Genomic DNA, 22,546 nt, shown 5'->3' on the forward strand with positions numbered 1-22,546 from the left:
AAAAACTGTTTTTTTGGCAGAAAACTCCAGGGTGGCTGTGGGATGGCCATGATGTCATGTGCCCCGAATGACCTCCAAATGCAGCAAACTTGCAGTAAATTGCTCATGGAGACACCCACACACCCGTGATTGGGATCCCTGTTTTCCAGGGATCCCTGGTTCCCAATAGCTCTGGACTACATGCATATACATGTAGGCTCTATGCATTCACCTGAATGCACGTGGATTGGGGGTGGGGCTTGCACTTCTCCCCTCTATGCATGTTCACTCACCCTGGATATGTAGCAAGAAGAGGGCTTAGAAAATTATGGGTTGTGGGTTTCCTGGAGAAAAATACATTCAAAGTACCTGTGTCATGTTAACACTAACAATACTTGAGGAATTGGAATAAATGCTACTCATAGGAGCTCTCTGGGGTGAGTTTTACACACAGAAATGGGAGTACAGTAACCAACTTTTACAGTGGCACCAAACCTAGAGTCATTCCCATCTGTTTACTTACAAACAGATGGGCATTCCTAGGGACACAAAAGACAGGAGTAGAACTGAGGGGTATCTTCTTAGGGCCAAATACACATCACCTTTTCTGCATAGTTCTAGCCTTGACAGCAGGCTGTGGTTTTGTATTGAAGGTGCCAGTGTGGGCCCCCAATCTGGATCAAGATCCTAGTTTCGGGGTAGGGAGCTATAACCCTTTGGTTCTGCAGCATTCCTAGTCTGGATCGTGGGATACGTTCTCATAATTTGCATTGCCTAAAAAAGGATCCGTTGTTTTCAATGAACTCTTTTTGCTAAGGCAAACTGCTGGTGCTGGGGGGGGGGGGGTAGACCAGATCAGGACCACAGTAGGGGACAAAGTGTTAAAGCCCCCCTACCCCACACTCTAGGGTCCAAATTTGGATCCACCCCACCCCCCGGCTATTTGTAAAGAAAACAAATCCAGCAACCAAGACCTGAACTATGCAGAAAAGGTAACATGTAGTTTGGGCCTTAGTTAGTTCTTGGATTACAACTGGTGGCTTTCCAAATGTATTAACAAAACCAATTTTAATGTTTTCAAGCAGCACAATGTTTCTGTGAGCACTGTGTTCTGAAGGAGCAGGGCAAAAAAGTAAATACTTAAAGGTTAGGTTTATGTTTATTTTTTTAAAGGAAATAAAAACTAGACATGTGCAAAAATAAGAAAAAATGTATATAATTTCTAGAATTACATGTAAAAAGTTTCTACAATTACATATAGAAAAAAGGGCACACTACATAAACATCACAAGGAATTCTCAACTGGATAACTGATATGCAAAAAAGGAAGAGTTTACTTAACAAAGTTGAGCTTGCTTCAAGAAATATTTGCATAGCTGTTAGATTTGGAATAGCTTTATAAAATATAAGTCTTCAGTTTCAATATACATGAAATATAGCTTGATCTATAAATAGATCTCCAGATGTTTTGGACTTGAACTCCAAGCAGCCCCTGCCAGAATGCTGGGAGTCGAAGTCCAAAACATCGGTGGATCTACTTTCTGCCCACCCTTATCTAGAATTCCTGGTCTCATACAAAATGGACTAACATTCAAGATGGCCACAGTCTCGCTAACAGAATACAATGTATGTCCATATCTATAGTTCCTCTATCACAGTGGAAGAGATTTTGATGGATTTATATGTCACTGTAGGATGCAGCAGGTGAAATAGCTCATGTGCAATTCAACTCTGTCTTTGATCAGCTATAACAACACCAGAATGAGCTCATCTGTTCTGTATAAAAGAAATGTTATTTAAAAGATCCTGCTTCCTTTGTTTAAGCTGCTAGGGCCAGTCGGGTTAGGCAATATAGATTTGGCTTATTCCCGATGCAGCCAGGCATACTTGAAGAGTGTTCTAGTACAAGTTTATATTCTTGTAGGTACCTTAACCTATAATAAAGATTTAGTTTTTATCAACAACAGATTAAATACTTCATATTATTAAACACCTAGAAGACTCACATTTTCCAGGACAAAATTTCCTGGTGTACGTTATTGCTTAAATGTTTGCTGTGCAACCCAACAGTGAACATTAATATAAAGTGAAATTAATTTACCAGTTCTCGCAACATTATGCTTATAATCGTAATATGGTAGATGGATCAGCCCATAGCTCCAAATCAGTGCTTTGTTCCATTCTTACCTGCAAACCCATACTGGAGAAAGTTAGCATTCCTTTTCTCCAACCGAAGAGTGAAGGGTGGAGACTGTATTGCCCTGTCCATTTTAAGAGCCAACTTCACACATGCACCAGGAGGAGACCACAAGGTTAGGCAATACATTAGGAAAATAAACCTTGGATTCTGGCCAAGTTCTTCCAAGTCTTTCATTAATGGGATTATTGAGACCGATCTGTAAAAAGTCTTTACAGCAGCTGTAAATGAAAGGGCAGTCATGTTCTTGTAGATAGCCAACAGCTTTGATTCATAAGTGCTTTCAGAAAGAGTCCACAGAAAATTAGTAACTGCACTATTTCCATCAATTTAGACACATGCCTAATTTCCTTCTTGCCCACACTCTGAGGTTTCTTATCTACCTTGTCCCTTCCCTAATACTATGGTGAGCAACTGATGGATACTTATCACTTGTGACATCACAGCTAACGTTGTATGTTGTCATTCTGATTGCCTAGGGAACTGAGGGTTTTGCTGAGAGTCACAAAAGCATGAGCGAAGGAGGCTGTGAAGAACTGCAGTTCTCCCTGTGCTCCTGTAAAACTCTCTGGTGTTTGGAGGAATCTATCTGCTTCTAGTTGCAAGGGGGCCAGAACCACAACATTGTCCATGTACTCATTGCAGCTGCAGGAAATGGGTGAAGGCGCCAAGAGCTATGGTTAGTCTGAAGGGGAACATTCAACATTCCATTGCAAGTGACCCTGGAAATGATAAACAAGTTCACATGATTTGGATGTAGAAATACACCTCTACTTTGTGGGGAGGGGGAGAGCCAACCTCCTTAAGTGCAACTGATTCTGTCCTTTTTGCAGCTTGCAAAACATCACTCCTTTCCTTGCTTTCAGTGATGATTGACTGTTTGAGATACATCCAGTTGCAAGTGGGCCATGCTGTGGAGGTGTGGTGGTTGTAATCATTTTGGGTGGAAGAGAGAGACCCTGCCTCTCCTCTCAAGATCCTGTGGAACTGGATGGAATTGTCCTGACCCTGCAGTGGTCTTGCAGGAGGGTCCCAGATGAGCCAGAATACCTTTCTAATCCATCTCCTCCTCCCTTTGCTCTCCCTTGGCTTTCAGTCCCTCTACTGAAGGGGCAGGGAACCTCCAGCCCTCCAAATCTTGTTGAACTCCAACTCCCCTCAGGTCCAGCCAGCATGGCCAAGGGTCAGAGATGATAGCAGCTGTAGTTCAACATCTGGAGGGTTACAGGTACCTGCCCTATTGTAATCACTACAAGAAGAGGAGCTTGTGCTTGCATCAGGACCTTGGAACAAAGTTTTTGGGGTGTCTCTCTCCTCCCCTAAGAGCCCCAGTCCCAAGCCTGCCTTACTTCTCTGGATGGAAAAAGAGCACCCAACTTTCCCTAGATATGAGGAGACTGAATAGGATACAAGGGTGAGATCCTCCTTGATAGAGAAAGTCCCTTGATGTTAGCTGGGCAATGGACAAATCCAATTTTCCTTAGAGGAGACGGAGAAATGGTTCTCCTAGTGGCATCACTGAAGATAATGCCTTTAAATCCACCCAAGTACCTCAGGATGATTCTGCTCCCCAAGAAAAAGGTTTAAGTGCTTGGAATAAGGGGATTTTTGTCTCCAGGTCCCTCCCCCGCCCCCCAATGTTCAACCCCCAACTGCTTCATGCTGCCCTACAGCTACTGTAGCAGGTCTATAGTGTCAGCAATGAAAAAGAAAAGGCTTTGCCAAAGGGCACGAGCAGAAAAAAAGAGGGAAACAGACGCACGTGAAGGCACAAAGGGGGAGACAAGCTCTGGTGTTCATAAAAAAACGATTCTTTAATGAGCTCTTCTTAAATAAGCTCAATACGTTCCAGGGATCATCCTTCTCCAGGAGCTATTAATGCAACGTAAATACTAATTAAGAGGCAACATAAATACCAGCATTACAAAAACCTGAAACAAAGCAGATAAAACTAAAAATCAAATTGCCTATATGCATTTTATCACATTAAAAATACGAAATATCTGAAAACAGACTTCCATGTAAAGAGACCTGCATTGCTCTATGATGACTACATTATGTGGTCACCATACAGTGATGCAGGCCTCTTTACATGGAAGTCTGTTTTCAGATATTTACATGGAAGTCTGTTTTCAGATATTTACATGGAAGTCTGTTTTTAGATATTTCGTATTTTTAGGGCTCAATCCTACAGTCGCTAGACAGCATCTAGATGGCCACAGGATTCTTCGGTTTGTGGGACCTCAGCTCGGAGCTAGTGCTCCGAGCTCAGTTCCCAGAAATCCGACTCCCCTCCCCACCGCCTCGTCAGAGCAGCAGTTCGTCCTCAGCTCCGTGCTCCGCAGACCAGCGCTGAGCAGCTGAAAAGGGGGTGTTCCTGGGAACAGGGAGGGGACCACGGAAGTGCCGGTACTTACCATGCACTGTCCGGCCTCCTCACACTGCTCTGAGGCACCCCAGTTAGACAGCCAAAACCGGCCATCTACCCACAAATGCAGGGTGGCGGGAACGTGGAGGAGAGGATCCCCTCCGTGCTGTGCCCACCCTGCACTGGGTAGTCAGCTGCCTCCGAGTTCAGAGGTGGCTGACTATCCGCATAGGATTGCGCCCTCCATGTGATAAATGTTTTATCATTTTTATAAACACCAGAGCTGGATTCTCTCTTTGTGCCTTTGTCAAAGGGAAGCAATGGGGCAACTTGTTAAAATTTAGACTGTACGCTTCTCAGGGCAGTGACCTTTTCTTTTTGCTTCTGCTTCTCTGCAGGGTACCATATATATTTATATATATATATACATACACACACACACATACATATACACACACACACACACTGATGATGCTATATAAACAACAGCTGCACAGCAATGTTGTGCCAAAGCAGGGCTACTCACAGGATTATGGTTGTAGAAATGGGGAGTAACCCTAACAACATTCAAGTACAAAATGGTGAGCAAGCTTTTGGAATCTCGAACAGTTGCCCACAATTTTGTGCATGTTTGGTTGGTCCTAATAAATTTATTGCCTAGCCGTGGATTTTGGAATTTTTCTTTTGGACTAGCAGGGCTTTCTTTGTTTTATGTGTAACATTTACATAGGCACTTACCTTCATGAAGCTTAACCCCATTCCTAAAATAAAGGATGAACAAAGCAATTTCATAAAATAAGGAGCCACATAAGCCCTTTATCATGACAATAGCCATTTATTTTCAACCGAAGTATAGCTGCCCATTTCTGGTTGTTGCCAGCAAGAAACAATAAATAGTTGAGTCTTATTGCTTCATGAGTGGGGGAATATACTTTGTTTAATACAAGAATCAATTATACAACATATGGTATCTGAAGCATGTGTCTTCCTTTAGAGGTGAAATTGCATGTTACGGGAAACACGGGGCTGCTCCTCTAAACAACATTCCCATTTTGGGTTCTCACCCCGCTGTAACATGCAGCGAACACAACCCCGTGTTCTGATGTCATCACGTTGAGTGTTTTCCCAGTCCAGAACATCGGCTGGAGGTGGGTAACACATGTGATAACATCAGAACACAGAGCAAGTTTTTCTATGCAGTAAGGAGGGGAAAAGCTCAAAATGGAGAGGCTGTTTTTAGCACCAACATTCTGCTCCTCATAATGTGCAGTTCTGCTGTAGGATCCTGCCCAAACTCAGCAGTAAGACTGACATTAAAATTATTAAGATCTGAATTGAACTGGCTTTAAACCCAAATACCTTAATTCTTTCACCTTCAAAAATCAACCTTCAGCTCAGAGTACTGAAAGACATGTTATATGCACACGAGTGTGTGTGTGTGTGTGTGTGTGTGTGTGTGTGTACACGCTCCCCCACCCACTCATTGAGGACCAGGTTGCCAACACAAAATATTGTAGTGCCACATTTCATTACATAGGCTCCACGTTTTCCAAAGTAACTGGAGCTTATCTATATGGATATAAAAAATGGAAGATATTTATTTTCATAAAGCACTATTTTTCCTTTCTTTTTTATTTTTTGCTTAAAGGGAATGGAGGCAAGTGGACTATTATTTCACTTGATCTTACAGGGGAAAGAAGGATGGTTTTTGAACAGTAGTGGAAGAACAAATGTCAGGCCTGAGGTTTGAGGATCCCAAATGCTCTACATGCATATGTTAACCTAAACCTTGGTATGATCATGATAAAAATAAATAATACATATTATTCACCAAAAAAATAATAATAAACCCCACATACCCTTGGATTAGGACTTTCGCTTTGACAACAGTGCTTGAGTGTTCCATTAAAATGCTAGTTAGCTGCATGTTAAATAAATGCACAACCATTTAAAAATGTAGTACACAAATCATCTACTAACTAGCCATTAAAAAAACAAGAGTAAGCACATCCCTCTTTAACTGGCTCTTCTGCATATTGGCATGCCAAAAGAAATGGAACTATCAGTCTCGGATCTTAAGATATTATCTTTAATATGAAATGGTGCCAACTGACAGTTTACTGCATTGACAGCTTGGTGTTTTTAAAAAGCATGTTAAAATTGTGTCTGAAGGTTTAAACAAGGGATGGGGAAACACCTGGCCCACCAGATGTTGTTGGACTGCAACTCCCATCATCCCTCACACTATTTGCTATACTGGCTAGGGGTGATGGGAGTTGCAGTCCAACAACATCTGGAGGGTCACACTTTCCCCACCCCAGTTTAAACAGACATAAATAAATTTAATTAAATTATTAAAATGGGCTGGTGAATAGTGGGAAATTAAAACCCATATTTTGCAAATAATGTCAAATACATCTAGAAGAGTTCAAAATGATTAATCTTGGAACAGCACATAATTCTCAGTAAATTTTAGGAGAGCATCAGGCACTGCCATGTCTGCTGCTTAGCTGCAATCCTTACAGGAAGAAAGTATAACACTGTATCAGTCCTGATACATTGCTCACATAGGCATTCAAAATTACAGATATTTACAAAGAGATGGGGAGGAGAACACACCATGGACATATTAGCCAGCTGTTGCGCTTGCTGCCAATGAGGTAATTTAAATGCAAACAAGTCAAGTCTAATCGCGTTCTGCGTGCACACTATCTACACTTAAGTACAGACAGCTTCAGTGAATGGATTGAATATTATTATACATTGTAAGGAAGAAAAATTGCTCGATCCAGTTAAGTCCTGCCTTGTAGTGCTCTTTATGCAACACCGACTAAATGTCAGACAGCTTCCCAGCTTGATTTGACAACTGGTCTTTCAATAGAAAGAAAAAAATACAATGCTAAATTTGTTATAAATTGGTTTCATCCCAAGAAGGATCATTCATACTCTTTAGAACTTTCCGGACAAGTTTTTCAAGCTCCTTGCGAGCTCTTTGTTCTTCTTCCAATGATTTCTTCATCTTTTTGTTATCCTGGCAAACAGAAGACAAACATATTATGGTAACTTGTTCTGAATGGCTAAATGTTACTTCCATCAAGATGCCTGCTTTTATACGGGAGAGAGGTATGAGGAATTATTAAGTGCAAGTCTGCTGTAGGGCTTTTACTGTCTCATGTCAAATAAGCAAAGAAAACAAAACTAATGAAAGAATAACGAAAGGAAAATAATAAATACCTAATTAACAGAATTCATTTATTCAATTATTCTCAGGGCAATGTATAAAAAAATCATAGCACAGCTAAAATCAGGAAATGCACATAAATAAGTTTTTAAAAAAGAAGCACATCATTAAAGCAATCCATTAAAAAAACAACAACCACAAATAACTAAAATGCTACATTGTTCCAATTACACAGGAGAATTACAACAGCAGATTCAAGTCACAAATGAGAAAAGAAATAAGCATCTTGTTAGAAGGAGATCTGTGCACATTTTAGGTACATGAACAATGGCAGGTCAATAGTCATGATAAAATTTATCTGGTAGTGATGGTCATAGGGGCCCCACAGGGCATTAAAATCATGGCAGTGCTCAAAGCTTTGTATTTTTACAAAATGATTATCTAAAATTCTCTTGTGACGTAAGCGCAATTGCATGGCTATAGCTGGGAGTTCGATGTCCTATTTCTTCACATCCAAACTGAGCAGTGGTACACAACGGCAGGATGTTTTGGCTGGTGCTGTTCTCCAGTCAGTCAACCTGGCTGACTGTAATACGTGTGGGCTGTTCAGTCTGCACGGCTCACCCTGTACTTTAAGCATGGTGTGCCTCTTTGAATTATACTTCTCACACTACTATCAGGGTGGATCAATTTAAAATCAAGGCGATTTAAATCATGATTTATATCAGCAAGAAAAAAGGCCAATTTAAATAACTGCTTTAAATAAAGTCTCCCATTGATATTTCATTGATGTATTTCCTAAGTAACTGTGCAAATCTGATCCCTTAATGTTAATTTACAACTAACTATTGTATACAGTTAATTTAGTCACTGTATATGTTGAGATACCAGGTTAGGGTCATCTTTTTCCAGCAGGCATTTTAATTTCTAATCTGGGGCTGTTATTATTAAACTATTTAATATTTTTAATATTGTTAATTTTTACATTGTTGTATTTTCATTTATGTACTTATTGTTTCGGTTGTTATTTTATTGTTGTCTGGATATTTTTTAATGATGTAAACCACCCTACCCCATCTGCCATATGGGCAGTATATAAATTAAACAAACAAAATGACCAAGACTATTATTAACACTCTTGTTTCTTTCTTACAGCCAGGCCTTGCATCTATTTGTTGCACTGCATACATTTTCCTTTTTTATCTATAAAGGGAATGTATTTTAAATATTCCCATAGGGTCCTTTTTCTTACAATCAGCACCTGTGACAGTTTGCACAGTTTAAGCATGGCAGAGGTGGGGAATGTGTGGCCCTCTGGATTTTGTTGGACTACAACTTCCATCAGCTCTAGCCAGCCTAGCTAATAGTGAGGGATGGTGAGAGGTGCAGTCTAATAACATCTGGGGGGCCACATGTTCCCCATCTCCCAAGTATGGTAATGTAAGAATCGGCACAGTGGACAATTTGTCTTCTCTCCAGTCTTGCTCCTTTCTGCCTCACTCTACCTTGGCCCAGCCTCATCCTCACAAAAAAAAGTAGCAAACAAAACTGAAATGTCGATGACTGACAGGGAGAAGTAAAGTCTGATAGTTACTGTCAGGGTTGGATCTGAGCCCATAGAGTACCAAAGCAGCTCTGATTCTGAGGAGGAGATACAATCCGTGGGAGAGGAACTCTCTCAGATTTCAGAGGTGCAGCTGGAGGGGGAGCCCCCCCCCCACTCACATTCCTGGGAGCGACAGTGACCCAGGCATGGAAAGGGAGGGACAACTTGAGCTTTTAGACGCAAGGCGCATGCACAAGTGAGAGGTTGCGGGAGCCGAGCTTAGGCGCTTAGCCTGATTGGCTCGACATCAACAGCTGCGCCCCAAGGCCCCACGGGAGAGGGGGAGATCTTCCCCTCCCACTCCTTAAGTTCAGAGAGTTGCCGCACTTTTTCCCAAATGGAGATCAACTGACGTTCCTAACTCTTAGAAACCCCTAGTTGGCTGTTCCTTTGTATTACCCCTGAGTCTCAGGCAATTAGCATCTGCAAGCTTCATTAGGTTGAATGGAATTAAAGCCTTGGAAAGCAGCCCTTTTGTCTGAGTGTTGATTCTGGCATTTGGAGGATTCAGTAGGCAACAGGGCATTCCTGACAGTTACTGGGCAGACTAGAGCAGTTTATTTTCAACAGGGGAAAATAAAATGTGCATGTTTGCCAGACAGAGTGTAAATATTAATATTTGAGAAATGATTAAATTGGTTCCTCGTTTACATAGAAAGGCCTCCTTTAACTCAACTCATCTGGTGGAGGGATTGATTCTGTTTAGAGTTAGGCCCTGTTCAGACTCACGTTGGGGAAGGGTGGTTAGGCTAATCATGGTGCAAGGTGGTTACTGCTTACCACTGCGAGTGCTACTGCTACATGCGCAGGTAACTATGTTCCGCAGTGTGGTTAGGCTAACCATTCTCTAACCACCCTCCCTCCCTCCCACAGGAACCCGCAGTCCTCCGGATGAGCAGCCATCCATCCCAGCAGCCTTTGCGCTGTCAACCATTTTGGTGCTTGGCAGCTATTCCTCCTTTAGCCGCTCTTGCTGCAGAGCTCTATGGCAGCTGCCAATTAACCACGGAAGCTATTCAGACATCACGCTAAGCCACGGTAGAGCCCACTAATCATTTTGCAGCAAGTAGTAAGTGAATGTGGTTAGTCTGTGATTAAGAAACCACCATGGTTGGGACAGATGCCTGTTCAGAAGTCATGCTACGCCAACATGGTTAGCTCAAAACTCCTAACCATAATGGCTTAACATGATGTCTGAACAGGGCCATTAACTGTAGGCTAACATGCTTATATCTAGATAATATTAACCTAGTTAATATTTAAGAGAAACTCAGATTTGTAATTTTTTAAGAAATCCCGTTTAAACAAAAACATTCCATTTTAATTTTTTTTAAAAAAACAGGTATCTGTGTGTGTATGTTTTAAATCATTGGTTTCTATCCACACTGACCGCCTGCGTTTCTGCTTGAGGGCTATAGCAGCAAACAAGAGCATTAGGTAATGCATTTGGAACAAGAAGCCCAAGTGCCTTACGCTTCTTGTTTCTCTGCTGCTTCAAAATCTCCAGCATGGAACTTTGGCTTCTCCGAGGACTGGAGTCCTGATGCAGGAATCACGTGTTCCACTCACTGTGGGGGAAATGTAAAAAATCTATTTTGGATATTACAAAACAGCAAACAGAAAAAAATAAGGTATTTGAGCTTCTTGTTCCCCCACACATAGTACGTAACTGGAGCTACTCAGAGAGTGAAAAACTGCTATTTGAATAACCCCTAAGAAAGTTGGTCGGGGGGGGGGGGGGATGGGTCAAGAAACTATTCTTGGCTGTTGAGCACTTTGCAGAGAAATGCTCTGGAATTTAAGGGACTCAAGACTTTTAAGATGCCACTTGAAGAAAATGAGGATTCGCAGCAGAAGATATAAACACCAGAGCCAAAAAATGTGCAGTGTGTTTCAAAATCTGTAGTTAAAGGATTATCTTATTTTAGCTGCATTTAATATGTGACATTTCCCCCAAATCAATGATGCGTACATCAACTTCCTGACCGTTATACCTGCAGAAATATAGACACTCATGCCATGGTTTACAAACAGTGGTGTATATGTGTCCCTAGTCCCACCCTGCCACCAGATGTCAATTAATGCTGATGTACGAATACAGCCATGTGCGAAGGAGCCCAAATTCAGTGTAGAGAAGAGTCAGATGATACTGCTAGGATGCAAAAAGGGAATAAGAGAAAGGTAAGATGTAGGCCATTTACTAGCATACTTCTGCTGGCTTTCAGCCACAATTATAGTCTTCATTTCTCAGATGCTGCCAAACTGTCTTAAAGCTGGAAGGTCAACTTTATTTCTTTTAGTATCTGACCAAGATACCAACATTCTTGGATATATTTCACTTTGAAAACCTGAATCATGAGAACACTGGCAAAACAGCCAGTGTTATAGACATGTGTTTAGCCTATATACTAATGTTGCTTCTGGATTTCTTTGGCAAAGGTTTAGTTACCCTGGTGCTCTTCTCTTATTGTGTGTTTTTTTCCCTCTTGAAATGTTTAGGATACAATACATGGATAATACACCTGCATAAATTCCACAGCAGTTAGTAAGAATCAACGGAGACAAAAACCCACGTATTTAAAGTTGTCGGGGGGGGGGGGGAATTGTAACAATAAGGCCTTATAGGCACTGATTTTTCTGTCTTGAGATGATTGTTCACTTACATAATATTATTTGATTATTTTGTGCAACTTAGTCATCAAGTCTTGCAATATTAATTTGACTCAGGCCATAGGCAGCCAAAGCATTCACCAGAGAGAGAATGTACACCAGGGAGAGTGATAGTAAGGAAATAGGGAGCTACATGTAGTAATGTCGACCCACATTAGTAACAATGGCCTAAATCCAACGTACTGTTAGTGGAAGAAATTGCTGTACTAAAGGAGCTCCACTGCCTTTTCTGGTTGTGCACTTTATAAACCTAAGATCTGCAATCAGTTGCGCAAATGAAACTTTAGTTGGATTCTCCCCTTGCACACATTTCAGAACTTGGTTTCCACTAGTGCAATGTCATTTGCACTAATGGAATGGCACCGATTGATGATAGCTGCAAGGGATGGTTGTCCTACATTGACACCAGACAGATCTAAAAGAGCCAGTAAGAGCATTCTGCATTACATATTTATTTGTAATACTTGTATACCGCTTAATAAAATCTCTAAGCAGTTCACATATAGTTCTGTACCATCTACTGCTCCCCTTCCCCCAGACACTTGTCATTATAGTGCATGGTGTGGGAAGCATGAAAACACAACTTCCACTCCAGCACTGATGCTATGCATTAGCATGGTTGCTGATTGCCAATGCTATTGCCAGTCCTTGAGCATAACCCTAAAAAACAGTATGCTATTGCCAGTACTTGCCTTAATCACTGCATACTATTCATCCTACCCTGAGTGTTGATAAAGCATGTTATGTATCTTTTACCAACCTGTCTTAATTCCTGTACTTCATCCTTTAATGCATATACTGTGTCAACAAGACTTCTAAAACAGAAAATTAATAAAATACTTTCACAAAGTGTAAATAAATTACATAAAAATCATATCAAGAATTACCAACACACATGGTTTTTAATTAGAAACTATATAATTTAGGATGGAAAAGGTAAGGAAACAAAAGAACAAACGTATTATCTTTCTCTCACCCACCCCCAGCCCCCCTCCTATTTGCAGTATCTTTCAGTATTTCCTTTTCTATATTTAATTTAGCTTTTGGGGGGTAAAGGTTATGCAACTAGAGAGCATTTGGGGGAAAAGATTAAACAACTTTGCTTGGTTAAGGAGTAATCTGCTATCAGATGCTGTTTGCCAGCAATCTATTTGTTTTAATGGGTTTTTGATATAAAGCACATTTTTAACTGTACATTTACACAAAAATAATAAAATTATCAATACTAAAGCATCTACAGGTCCTACACATTAAGAAGAACAGAAATCCCAGAGCACTCATGAATGCCACCTTACCCACAAAACTGATCAATTCCCAGCTGGTACAAGGACGAAGGAAGAAAGATGCAAAAAGAAAAGTTAGAGAACCCCAAATTGTTGAAATCAGTCTCAATGGGCTAACACAGGACTGACCATGCACATATAGGCAACTCAGCAATGAATTCCAGTAGGATATTCATCTCTTTAAATATAAAGCCACAGAGTATGTTTGGAACAAGTTTACACACAGCTAAAATACCCCACAAAACTTCCTGTTTGCAAGAAAGTGGACTCTTTAAAACTCATCGTTTGCTAAAAAAATCTTCTTACTTTTCTTCTATCACAGTCTGACCATTACTTTTTGTTTCTTCTACAATAATTTTCTCCTCCTCTGGAAGCAGCACTTGGGGAGCAGATTCTTTACGGGAGCCTAATGCAAAATAATAATAGAATTAAAAGATAAACATCCAGACATCGTTAAGGCATTTGAAAGACATCCTTTTTCACTGCACAGTTATTATTATGCAGCAGTTGTTCATGGCAGCACATGGATTTCTGGTTTGCAAATCCTCTGTTTTTAAGAGGGGAATACCCTGGTTACCCACTGGCTTCAGTGAGAATGGCCAACAAATTGCCAGTTATGCTTTCTAGCTAGCATTAAGTTTGATTAAAATTGCCTAGTTAGATCAATGAAGACTTTATACACAGAGCCAGCAACATATTAGGCATTAGTGACTTTTCACTAGGCCTAATTTGTTTGAAATTTATGTAGATATTGACAAAAACTGCCATATAAAAATATCTCGGTTCAATGTGATCTCATCAACTACAATTCGCTCAACAGAGCAGGTATTTCTAAACTATGTTTGGGGACTGCGTAGCTGACAGCAGCCTTCCTTTTAAGTTGGTAAGTCATTAGAATCTGAATTATAATGGTGCTCTGTGCTATGGCCAAGCACAAGTCAAAGTACTACTCTTGACCCTCAAAGCCTAATTGATTTGATCATTACATACTTAGGGATCGCCTCCTCTCTTATTTCCCATGGTCAGCTCTATGGTCAAGGGCAAACACCTTCTTCATACTGGTCTCGGAACTAAACTCTAACAAGGAATTCCTACAGAAGCACTATTATGCTGTTAGGAAATACTTCTGCCACAACAGCTAAAGAAGCACACTGTCACAAAGCCTATAAAGACTGACATTTCACCACATATCTGCACCTGATGTGCAGTAACATCCTCCTTACCCCCTGACATGGTGATACCAGCATATAAAGTGGTAAATTTCCACTTGGTAAAGAGTCACTAGTCCAAACCCAGAAATATGGTACAGAGAAAGTCAGAAAGTAACTTACACAGGAGTTGTTCTGAAAATAGGATCAAGACCAGATCTTTTTATGCTGCAAACATAGGACAAAGAAGATACAAAGCAAATGTTTTCCCCCTAACTTGTTTAATTTCTTGAGAATTCAGAAAAAAAGTAAAACTGAGCACAAACAGGGTAACATAAAAATAGTTCTGCTTTTTAAACGTATAAATAAATCAGTAGCACTTCCTGATTAACCAATACAATTAGGCAAGAGAATCATATTTGAGGCAGCACTGCAGCTAATAATAAAAAGGACACTAAAACACACAAACATTCAGGGCCAAAGCAGACATTGCATTAAAGATGTAGCAAGTGGCTATGTCTTTTATTCTTTTTCTTACTCTAGTGTAATACAGGAGTGGGGGATCCAATCCAGATCAAGACCCTACTGTAGGGGGTAGAGGAATTAATACTCCCCTCCACCCCACTGTAGTCACTATCTGGAGCGGGGGAGGGAGGAGTACACCTGTAATTTATAGTGCTAAATAGTAATCCATTCCTGGATCCATGCCACAGTAAGTCAAATATTTCCTGAACATTTCACTAAAATAAAGGCTATTAGCACAATAAAGACACTGAAGATAAAGACACAGTTTTGTCCCTTATGCACTGTAAGGAATACCTATTTATTTTCAAATGTCTTCATCAGTGGTCTTCTGATATCAATAAAAACCTAAATTGAGTCTTTCAATTCACTCCTTATGAAATATGAATAACTATTGCTTTAAAAGTTATTACATCTGAAGGACAATCTACTTCATCAAAATATTGTCTTGATTTCACAGAAGTTATAATAAATGTAGAAACAATATAAGCCCAAGAGATGGCATTAGAAACGGTGAGGCTACAAAATGTTTTTCGTGATACACGGTGAACAACTACTACAGAATGACAGGAACAGATTCTATGCGAGCAACTGACGACTTAACATGTCAGTATTGTACATTCACTTCTTAGCTGTACTTCAATTACGTTATATCTGAGATAATAATCTGACTCTGACACCTTTGGCCCAACCCTAACCATGCTTGCTTGGGAAGTTCCACTGATTTCATTGCAACTTATTTTTAAGTATACATGCTGAGGATTACAGTCCTTAGGTCTCAAAAAACATTGTTAAATGTTAGAATATTAACGCTGCTTAGAAATTTATTTTAAAAACTAATGCAGTTACATGACAAGGAAAAGCATGATTCTGTAGTGAAGGAATGGGCTGAAATGAAGGCACAGCAAAGCTCTGTATATGAGAGAAGAGACACCATTCCAATATACTTTTTCTCTTTAAAAGCACCAATCATTTCAAAATAAGTGATTTCATTATATAACCCTCAAAAATGTATCCAGAGATTCCATGGACAATTTATTTAGCTAAGCCTTGGGATGGAACTCCACTGAATCTTAGGTTATTCCACAACATAATCAACTTTATATACTTAAATTTAAGCTAATTTACACCCACTGAAGTGATGAGATAAAAGGCATCTACCACAAGATGGAGTAGTCAGGCTAAATTCATCCTAACTTAATTTCTCTCAACAAGCAAGTAGTGAAGAGGGTGGTAGTGGTGGGTATTGTGTTTACTTTCTTCTGTTAAAACATGTACATTGGTTAATCGAACATAACTTAATGCAGTTCTTCTCTTTCCCGGAAATCAGTGTGACAAAGCCATTTATGCTGCAAACGGTACATCACACGGTATACAGAAATGTGCAAAATATCAGCATGCACGCAGACATGTTTAGAATTACATTAAAACAGAAGCAAACTTCACATGGTAGTCTTTTGCAACAAAACGGTAGAGTGTTAATAATAAAGCAGTGGTTTTAAATAACAAGAATGTTAAGGCCAATCTAGATGCAACTAAAATGGTGCACATTCAAAAAATAAAATAGTAGTTGAAGTAAGGGGTGCTCGTAATTGTCAGGATCACAGCCAATGAGGGATTTCTTCTCAAGGCAAAGAGCAGCTTTGAAGGTGCTTCAGAATGGGGCTGTAGCTTAGTGGTGTGGTAGAGCACCTGCTTAGCATGCAGAAGTTCCCAGGTTCAGTCCCCAGCATCTCCTGCATGAAACCTTGGAGAGCCGCTGCCAGGCAGTTGTTGACAGTATCGCTCAGGCTAGATGGACCAATGGTTTGACTCAGTAATAAGGTAGCTTCCTATGGTGCAATTTTCATCAGCACAGCAGTATGGAAGGAAAGGTTAAACTCCCCCTCCCTACTGGCTATGTGATTCCAATAATTATCACCCCTGCCCCAGCAACTGCTATTCATGATTTATGTATGTATGTATGTGCACCATTTAGCATCATGTTTACTTTGGACCTTATTGCATTTATAAAGACGCATGGCTTCATCTACAGATTCCCAAGAGCCATAAGATGGATCTATGCATACTGCTGAGTTCAGGAGTCTTTGCTCATAGTCCAGCCCAACAAATAGCCAACACTAAATCAACCACTTGCTGGGGCAGAAGGGCGAACATGGAATTCAGCTCCCCCCATCCTTCCCAAACACATGATGGTGCCTGCCAGAATCGATCATTAGGGGATACACGAGTGCCAAGATCCAGAGGATCACATGCACAATCCAAAGTGCTAGATGTGGATTTTTACTTGGCGAAGACTCCTTTGCACGCAGAGTGCTTCCAAGTGAAGTGATCCATGTAACATAATCCTGCTTCCACATGTGAATTGTCCTTACTGAATCAAGGTGATGGAAAAGAGAGCAGCACCAAAAACAAAAATGAAGGAAGCAACACCATAGGTGCAATGTATATGTAAAGAAATATATCAAACTGTAGAATGGTACATCACAGAACCCTTCAATCAAATCAGCAATAGGGTCACTGTAATTATTTAGACCAGGGGTGGGCAAAAGGCAGATCAGGATCTACTTAGATCTCTGCATGATTTGAAGTAGATTGGCAAAGATTTCTGACTCCAAAGTGTTTATTCCAACAAAACTGCTGGAATAAAGAAAGCTATGTGTGTGTTGGGGCGGGGGGAGTGTATTTTTGTGTGGAAGGACTGTGAGCTCCAGTTCTGGTACTCAAGACAAATTCCTTGGGTGAAGAATTGTTCAATTCTAAGTGTACATCTTTTGCAGCAGGCCCCAATTGTTGGAACATCTCAGGATTCTAGTAAAAACAAAGTAGATCCCACAACCCTGCCCACCCCTGATTAGGTATCACTATAATGAAATATTTAGTGTTATTTACTGTGGCCCTAATCCTTTTCAGGGATTAGACCTGATAGACAGAGTGCCTGAGGAACTATGGACGGAGGTCCATAACATTGTTCAGGAGGCAGCAACGAAATCCATCCCAAAGAAAAAGAAATGCAAGAAAGCCAAGTGGCTGTCTGATAAGACTTTACAAGTAGCTGAGGAAAGAAGGGAAGCGAAAAGCAAGGGAGAAAGGGGAAGATATATCCAACTGAATGCAGAGTTCCAGAGAATAGCAAGGAGAGACAAGAAGGCCTTCTTAAATGAACAATGCAAAGAAATCGAGGAAAACAACAGAATGGGAAAGACTAGAGATCTCTTCAAGAAAATTGGAGATCTCAAGGGAGCGTTTTGTGCAAAGACGGGCATGATAAAGGACAAAGAAGGCAGGGACCTAACAGAAGCAGATGAGATTAAGAAGAGGTGGAAAGAATACACAGAAGAACTATACAGGAAAGATCTGAATGTCCCTGATAGCCATGATAGTGCGGTCACTGAACTTGAGCCAGACATCCTAGAGAGTGAAGTCAAGTGGGCCTTAGGAAGCATGACTAACAACAAAGCTAGCGGAGATGACAGTATTCCAGCTGAGCTATTTAAAATCCTAAAAGATGATGCTGTTAAAGTGCTGCATTCAATATGCCAACAAATTTGGAACACTCAACAATGGCCGCAAGACTGGAAAAGGTCAGTTTACATTCCAATTCCAAAGAAGGGCAATGCCAAAGAGTGTTCAAACTACCACACAATTGCGCTCATTTCACATGCCAGCAAGGTGATGCTCAAAATCCTACAAGCTAGGCTTCAGCAGTATGCGAACCAAGAACTACGGGAAGTACAAGCTGGGTTTCGAAGAGGCAGAGGAACTAGAGATCACATCGCCAACATTCGCAGCATCATGGAGAAAGCAAGAGAATTCCAGAAAAACGTCTATTTCTGCTTCATTCACTACGTTAAAGCCTTTGATTGTGTGGATCACAACAAACTGTGGCAAATTCTTAAAGTGATGGGAGTACCAGACCACCTTACCTGTCTCCTGAGAAACCTGTACCAGGGTCAAGAAGCAACAGTAAGAACCAGACATGGAACAACTGAGTGGTTCAAAATTGGGAAAGGAGTACGACAAGGCTGCATATTGTCACCCTGCTTATTTAACTTATATGCAGAGTACATCATGAGAAATGCCGGGTTGGATGAATCAGAGGTCGGAATTAAGATTGCTGGGAGAATTATCAACAACCTCCGATATGCAGACAATACCACCCTAATGGCAGAAAGCGAAGAGGCTCTAAAGAGCCTCTTGTTGAGGGTGAAAGTGGAGAGTGCAAAAGCTGGTTTGAAACTCAACATTAAGAAAACTAAGATCATGGCATCTGGCCCTATCACTTCCTGGCATATAGAAGGGGAAGAAATGGAAGCAGTGACAGATTTTATTTTCTTGGGCTCCAAGATCACCGCAGACGGTGACTGTAGCCATGAAATTAAAAGATGCTTGCTCCTTGGGAGGAAAGCTATTGGCAAACCTAGACAGCATAGTAAGAAGCAGAGACATCACCTTGCCGACAAAGGTCCGTCTAATCAAAGCTATGGTTTTCCCAGTAGTAATGTATGGCTGTGAGAGCTGGACTATAAGGAAGGCTGAGCGCCGAAGAATTGATGCTTTCGAACTGTGGTGCTGGAGAAGACTCTTACAAGTTCCCTGGACTGCAAGGAGGTCAAATCAGTCAATCCTAAAGGAAATCAACCCTGAGTGCTCATTGGAAGGACAGATACTGAAGCTGAAATATTTTGGCCACCTAATGCGAAGAGAAAACTCTCTGGAAAAGACCCTGATGCTGGGAAAGACTGAAGGCAAAAGGAGAAAGAGACGGCAGAGGATGAGATGCCTAGATAGCATCACCGATGCAATGAATATGAACTTGAACACCCTCTGGGAGAGAGCGCAGGACAGGAAGGCCTGGCGTGCTATGGTCCATGGGGTCACGAAGAGTCAGACACGACTGAACGACTGAACAACAACAACTGTGGCCCTCCCCATAATGTTCTCTTTGTTCTGACCTGAAACAAATATATACAAAAAAACACAGGGCTGGGTTTTGTTTTGTTAAATTCTGAGCGTTATATACTTTACTTTATAAACATGGAGGGCTATCATTTTTATCCTACAGTCTTACTCCATATTTTAAACATCTAGCAATCCATACAGTAAGCTTCTTCTTTGTGATTTCTATGCATCACACATATGGGCTCTGTACCTGCGTGGAACCTCAATTCAGGAAGCTTCTATAGCTGAGGAATTTTGGCAGAACCCCTCCCCCGCCATCCTAGTGTGCATGTCTCTAGCAGGTTCCGGCTTATTTCCGCAGTTCTCTTTTGACCACCACTGCGTGCACCTCATAGGGAAAGCCATCCTGTTGTTTCACTGTTCAAAGCGTGTGTGTATTTTTTAGGTAAAGCTGAGGTCTTTTCTTCTTGTATCAAAGTTTTTCTCACTCTCTCTCATTATTTAATTTTCATGACTAAGGTGTTAAAATTAATGTTTGAGTCCTGCAAACACACACACTGGAAAGAGTTAACACCAATGGGCCGGTTCACACGATCAAACAACCCACTGTGGCACTGTGAACCAGTGGCCATTTTGAATATTTAAGCTGTAACTGTAGCTTATAGTGTTACCTGAACCCGAAGACTGTGGGTTATGCGAGGGTTGTTTAACCCTCGCATAACCTATAGTCCCCAGGTTTGGATGACACAACAAACCACATTCATGATTTGAATATTCAGGATGGCACTTGTGGGTGCTGCACAGGTCATTGTGGCTTAAATAAGCCATGATAAGCTGCTGCAATCGGGTAAAACCCAGTCAATGTAATGTAAAGAAATATACAATGAGTGCCATTAGCATCCGCAGAATTACTTGTGTAAAATGATACACTTGCTTAATACTTTGCATGACTGGGGATTTGGCACATGACACTGAGCAGAGTTTGAATTATTAAAAAATGCCTAGTCAAACGTCCTGCTTTGATAGAAGATTCCTTGTACCTAAACTAACAGCCTTAAAAGATCAGCCCTTTATCCAAATTACAGCATGCCAAAAAGTTTGGAAAAGGATGCATGCAGAAGGGCTTATACAGAAAGATGACACCATGTGACATATATTCAGGTAGCTCATGCAACTAAATTATACCATGCCTCAGAAAACAAACCATAGCATCACAAAGCAATCAGCCTTGGAGAGAAATTCCCCCTTAAGAATGTGGCAATTGCTTAGATCAAAACAAAAGCAGAAACACATGACTCCAAGACCAAATACGATTGACTCTTTCACATTTCACACTCTGCCCAACATCTCTGTGAGGACTTGCTCTCCAGTTCCTACTTGCTGTAGGTAGTGAGAAATGAAAACTAAATTTGATTGCCTTTGCCCCACTCATTGCACTGCCCCAAGCCTCCCAACCAGGCTTCCTTATCTGGAAATGTCTACTTGCTCTTCTCCTCCACTTGCCCTCAATTCCCTAAGTTTGCTCTAGTGTTCCCTGCCAAGCCTCTGGGACAAACGCCTATAATGCCCATCCGTGACTCAGGCCTGCTAGTTCCATTCCTAGTTCTGGCCATCTACAACAGATCAGGGCAATACTTGCCCTTAATACATGGGATGTACCTACATGTGTGTGCATACACACACACATACTTCAACATCTACGTTTTTAAATCCAAAGCATAACAGGCAATAAACATTGCCACTCCGCTTACAAAATTGACACACCACGAGCATAAGGGACCTCTAGCAGTACGCCAATAGCATACGCTGGCATGATAGGTTATGCCAGCTTATGCTATTGGCATACCTCTAGAGGTTGGTTATGCTGGCAGTATGTCCATAGTGCAAGTGGACCAGCAGTGTTGGATACAGCCCAACAACGCTGCCAAAACACCCTACTTCACAGCAGCTTCATTTGTAATGCAGCTTTGATTGTGTTTGTAAAATGTATCATGTTGTTTGTATGCAATTTGATGCTGCTGCTCTTCCAGACAGCCAAGGTATTTGGCAAGAGTGGCACAGAAGAACTCTCTTTTCCTCTGGAGTTCCACATCCTATGGTTTTCTGAAAGCTGATCCCGTAGTTGCCACAAGTTGAGAATGGTTATGTACTTTCACACTACACTTTCCCACCATTTGATTCACTGACAGCTGGTATGGTAGTTTGCCACAAATGCATTGACAGACCACATGTTTTTCCACAGTATGGGATAATGTAACAGTCCCAGAAGGGTAAGACAATGCAGAAGGCACACCAATCTGGTCTGAAATGGAGGATAAAACCTCTATATAGTAATTTTGAGAGATATGGTGACAGCTGCCATTACAGAAAGGTAACACACAGAGAAACACTGGAGGAATATCTGGACGACTGAGAGAAAGGACTTCCACGAGTAATGCAGCAATAATACTAGAGCAAGGTGAAGAATCCCTACCATGAGGATGTGAGGGATGATTTTAAAAGGTCAGGAAGAGGACACCTCACCATACCATTCTTCCATATCTTTGATAAGCTATTAATTGTGAACAACAGCCTAATTTGTTGTTGCTTGGATAGTACTGGATAGCACCCCACCATGACTGCACACTTTGGAGAATTCCAACAGTGATGCACTTGTAGTTCCAACATGTCCTGACAACTGTCACATTTGT

General features: G+C 41.0%; 1 protein-coding gene across 7 annotated transcripts in view; it reads right to left on the reverse strand.

Annotated features, from left to right (window-relative positions):
- Nucleotides 1–5,361: 5,361 nt before the first annotated feature.
- ARHGEF7 (Rho guanine nucleotide exchange factor 7) overlaps nucleotides 5,362–22,546 on the reverse strand; it is a 118,847-nt gene continuing 101,662 nt past the window's right edge. For 2 of the 7 annotated variants that reach the window (XM_084844624.1, XM_084844631.1), the window contains 4 exons: nucleotides 13,591–13,690; nucleotides 12,762–12,816; nucleotides 6,934–7,575; nucleotides 5,362–6,764 (listed from right to left, as the gene is read on the reverse strand). In XM_084844624.1, coding sequence (XP_084700750.1) covers nucleotides 7,453–7,575; nucleotides 12,762–12,816; nucleotides 13,591–13,690 — 278 coding nt within the window. In that variant the 3' untranslated portion in view covers nucleotides 5,362–6,764; nucleotides 6,934–7,452. Of the gene's footprint in view, nucleotides 6,771–6,933; nucleotides 7,576–10,804; nucleotides 10,900–12,761; nucleotides 12,817–13,590; nucleotides 13,691–22,546 lie in introns of all 7 variants that reach the window. The other 5 variants (XM_084844626.1, XM_084844625.1, XM_084844629.1 and 2 more) reach the window with 5 other exon arrangements.

This window comes from Heloderma suspectum, chromosome 3, assembly GCF_057233095.1.
Source record: "Heloderma suspectum isolate Gila_16-S chromosome 3, 16-S_ref, whole genome shotgun sequence".
NCBI classification, from domain to species: domain Eukaryota; kingdom Metazoa; phylum Chordata; class Lepidosauria; order Squamata; family Helodermatidae; genus Heloderma; species Heloderma suspectum.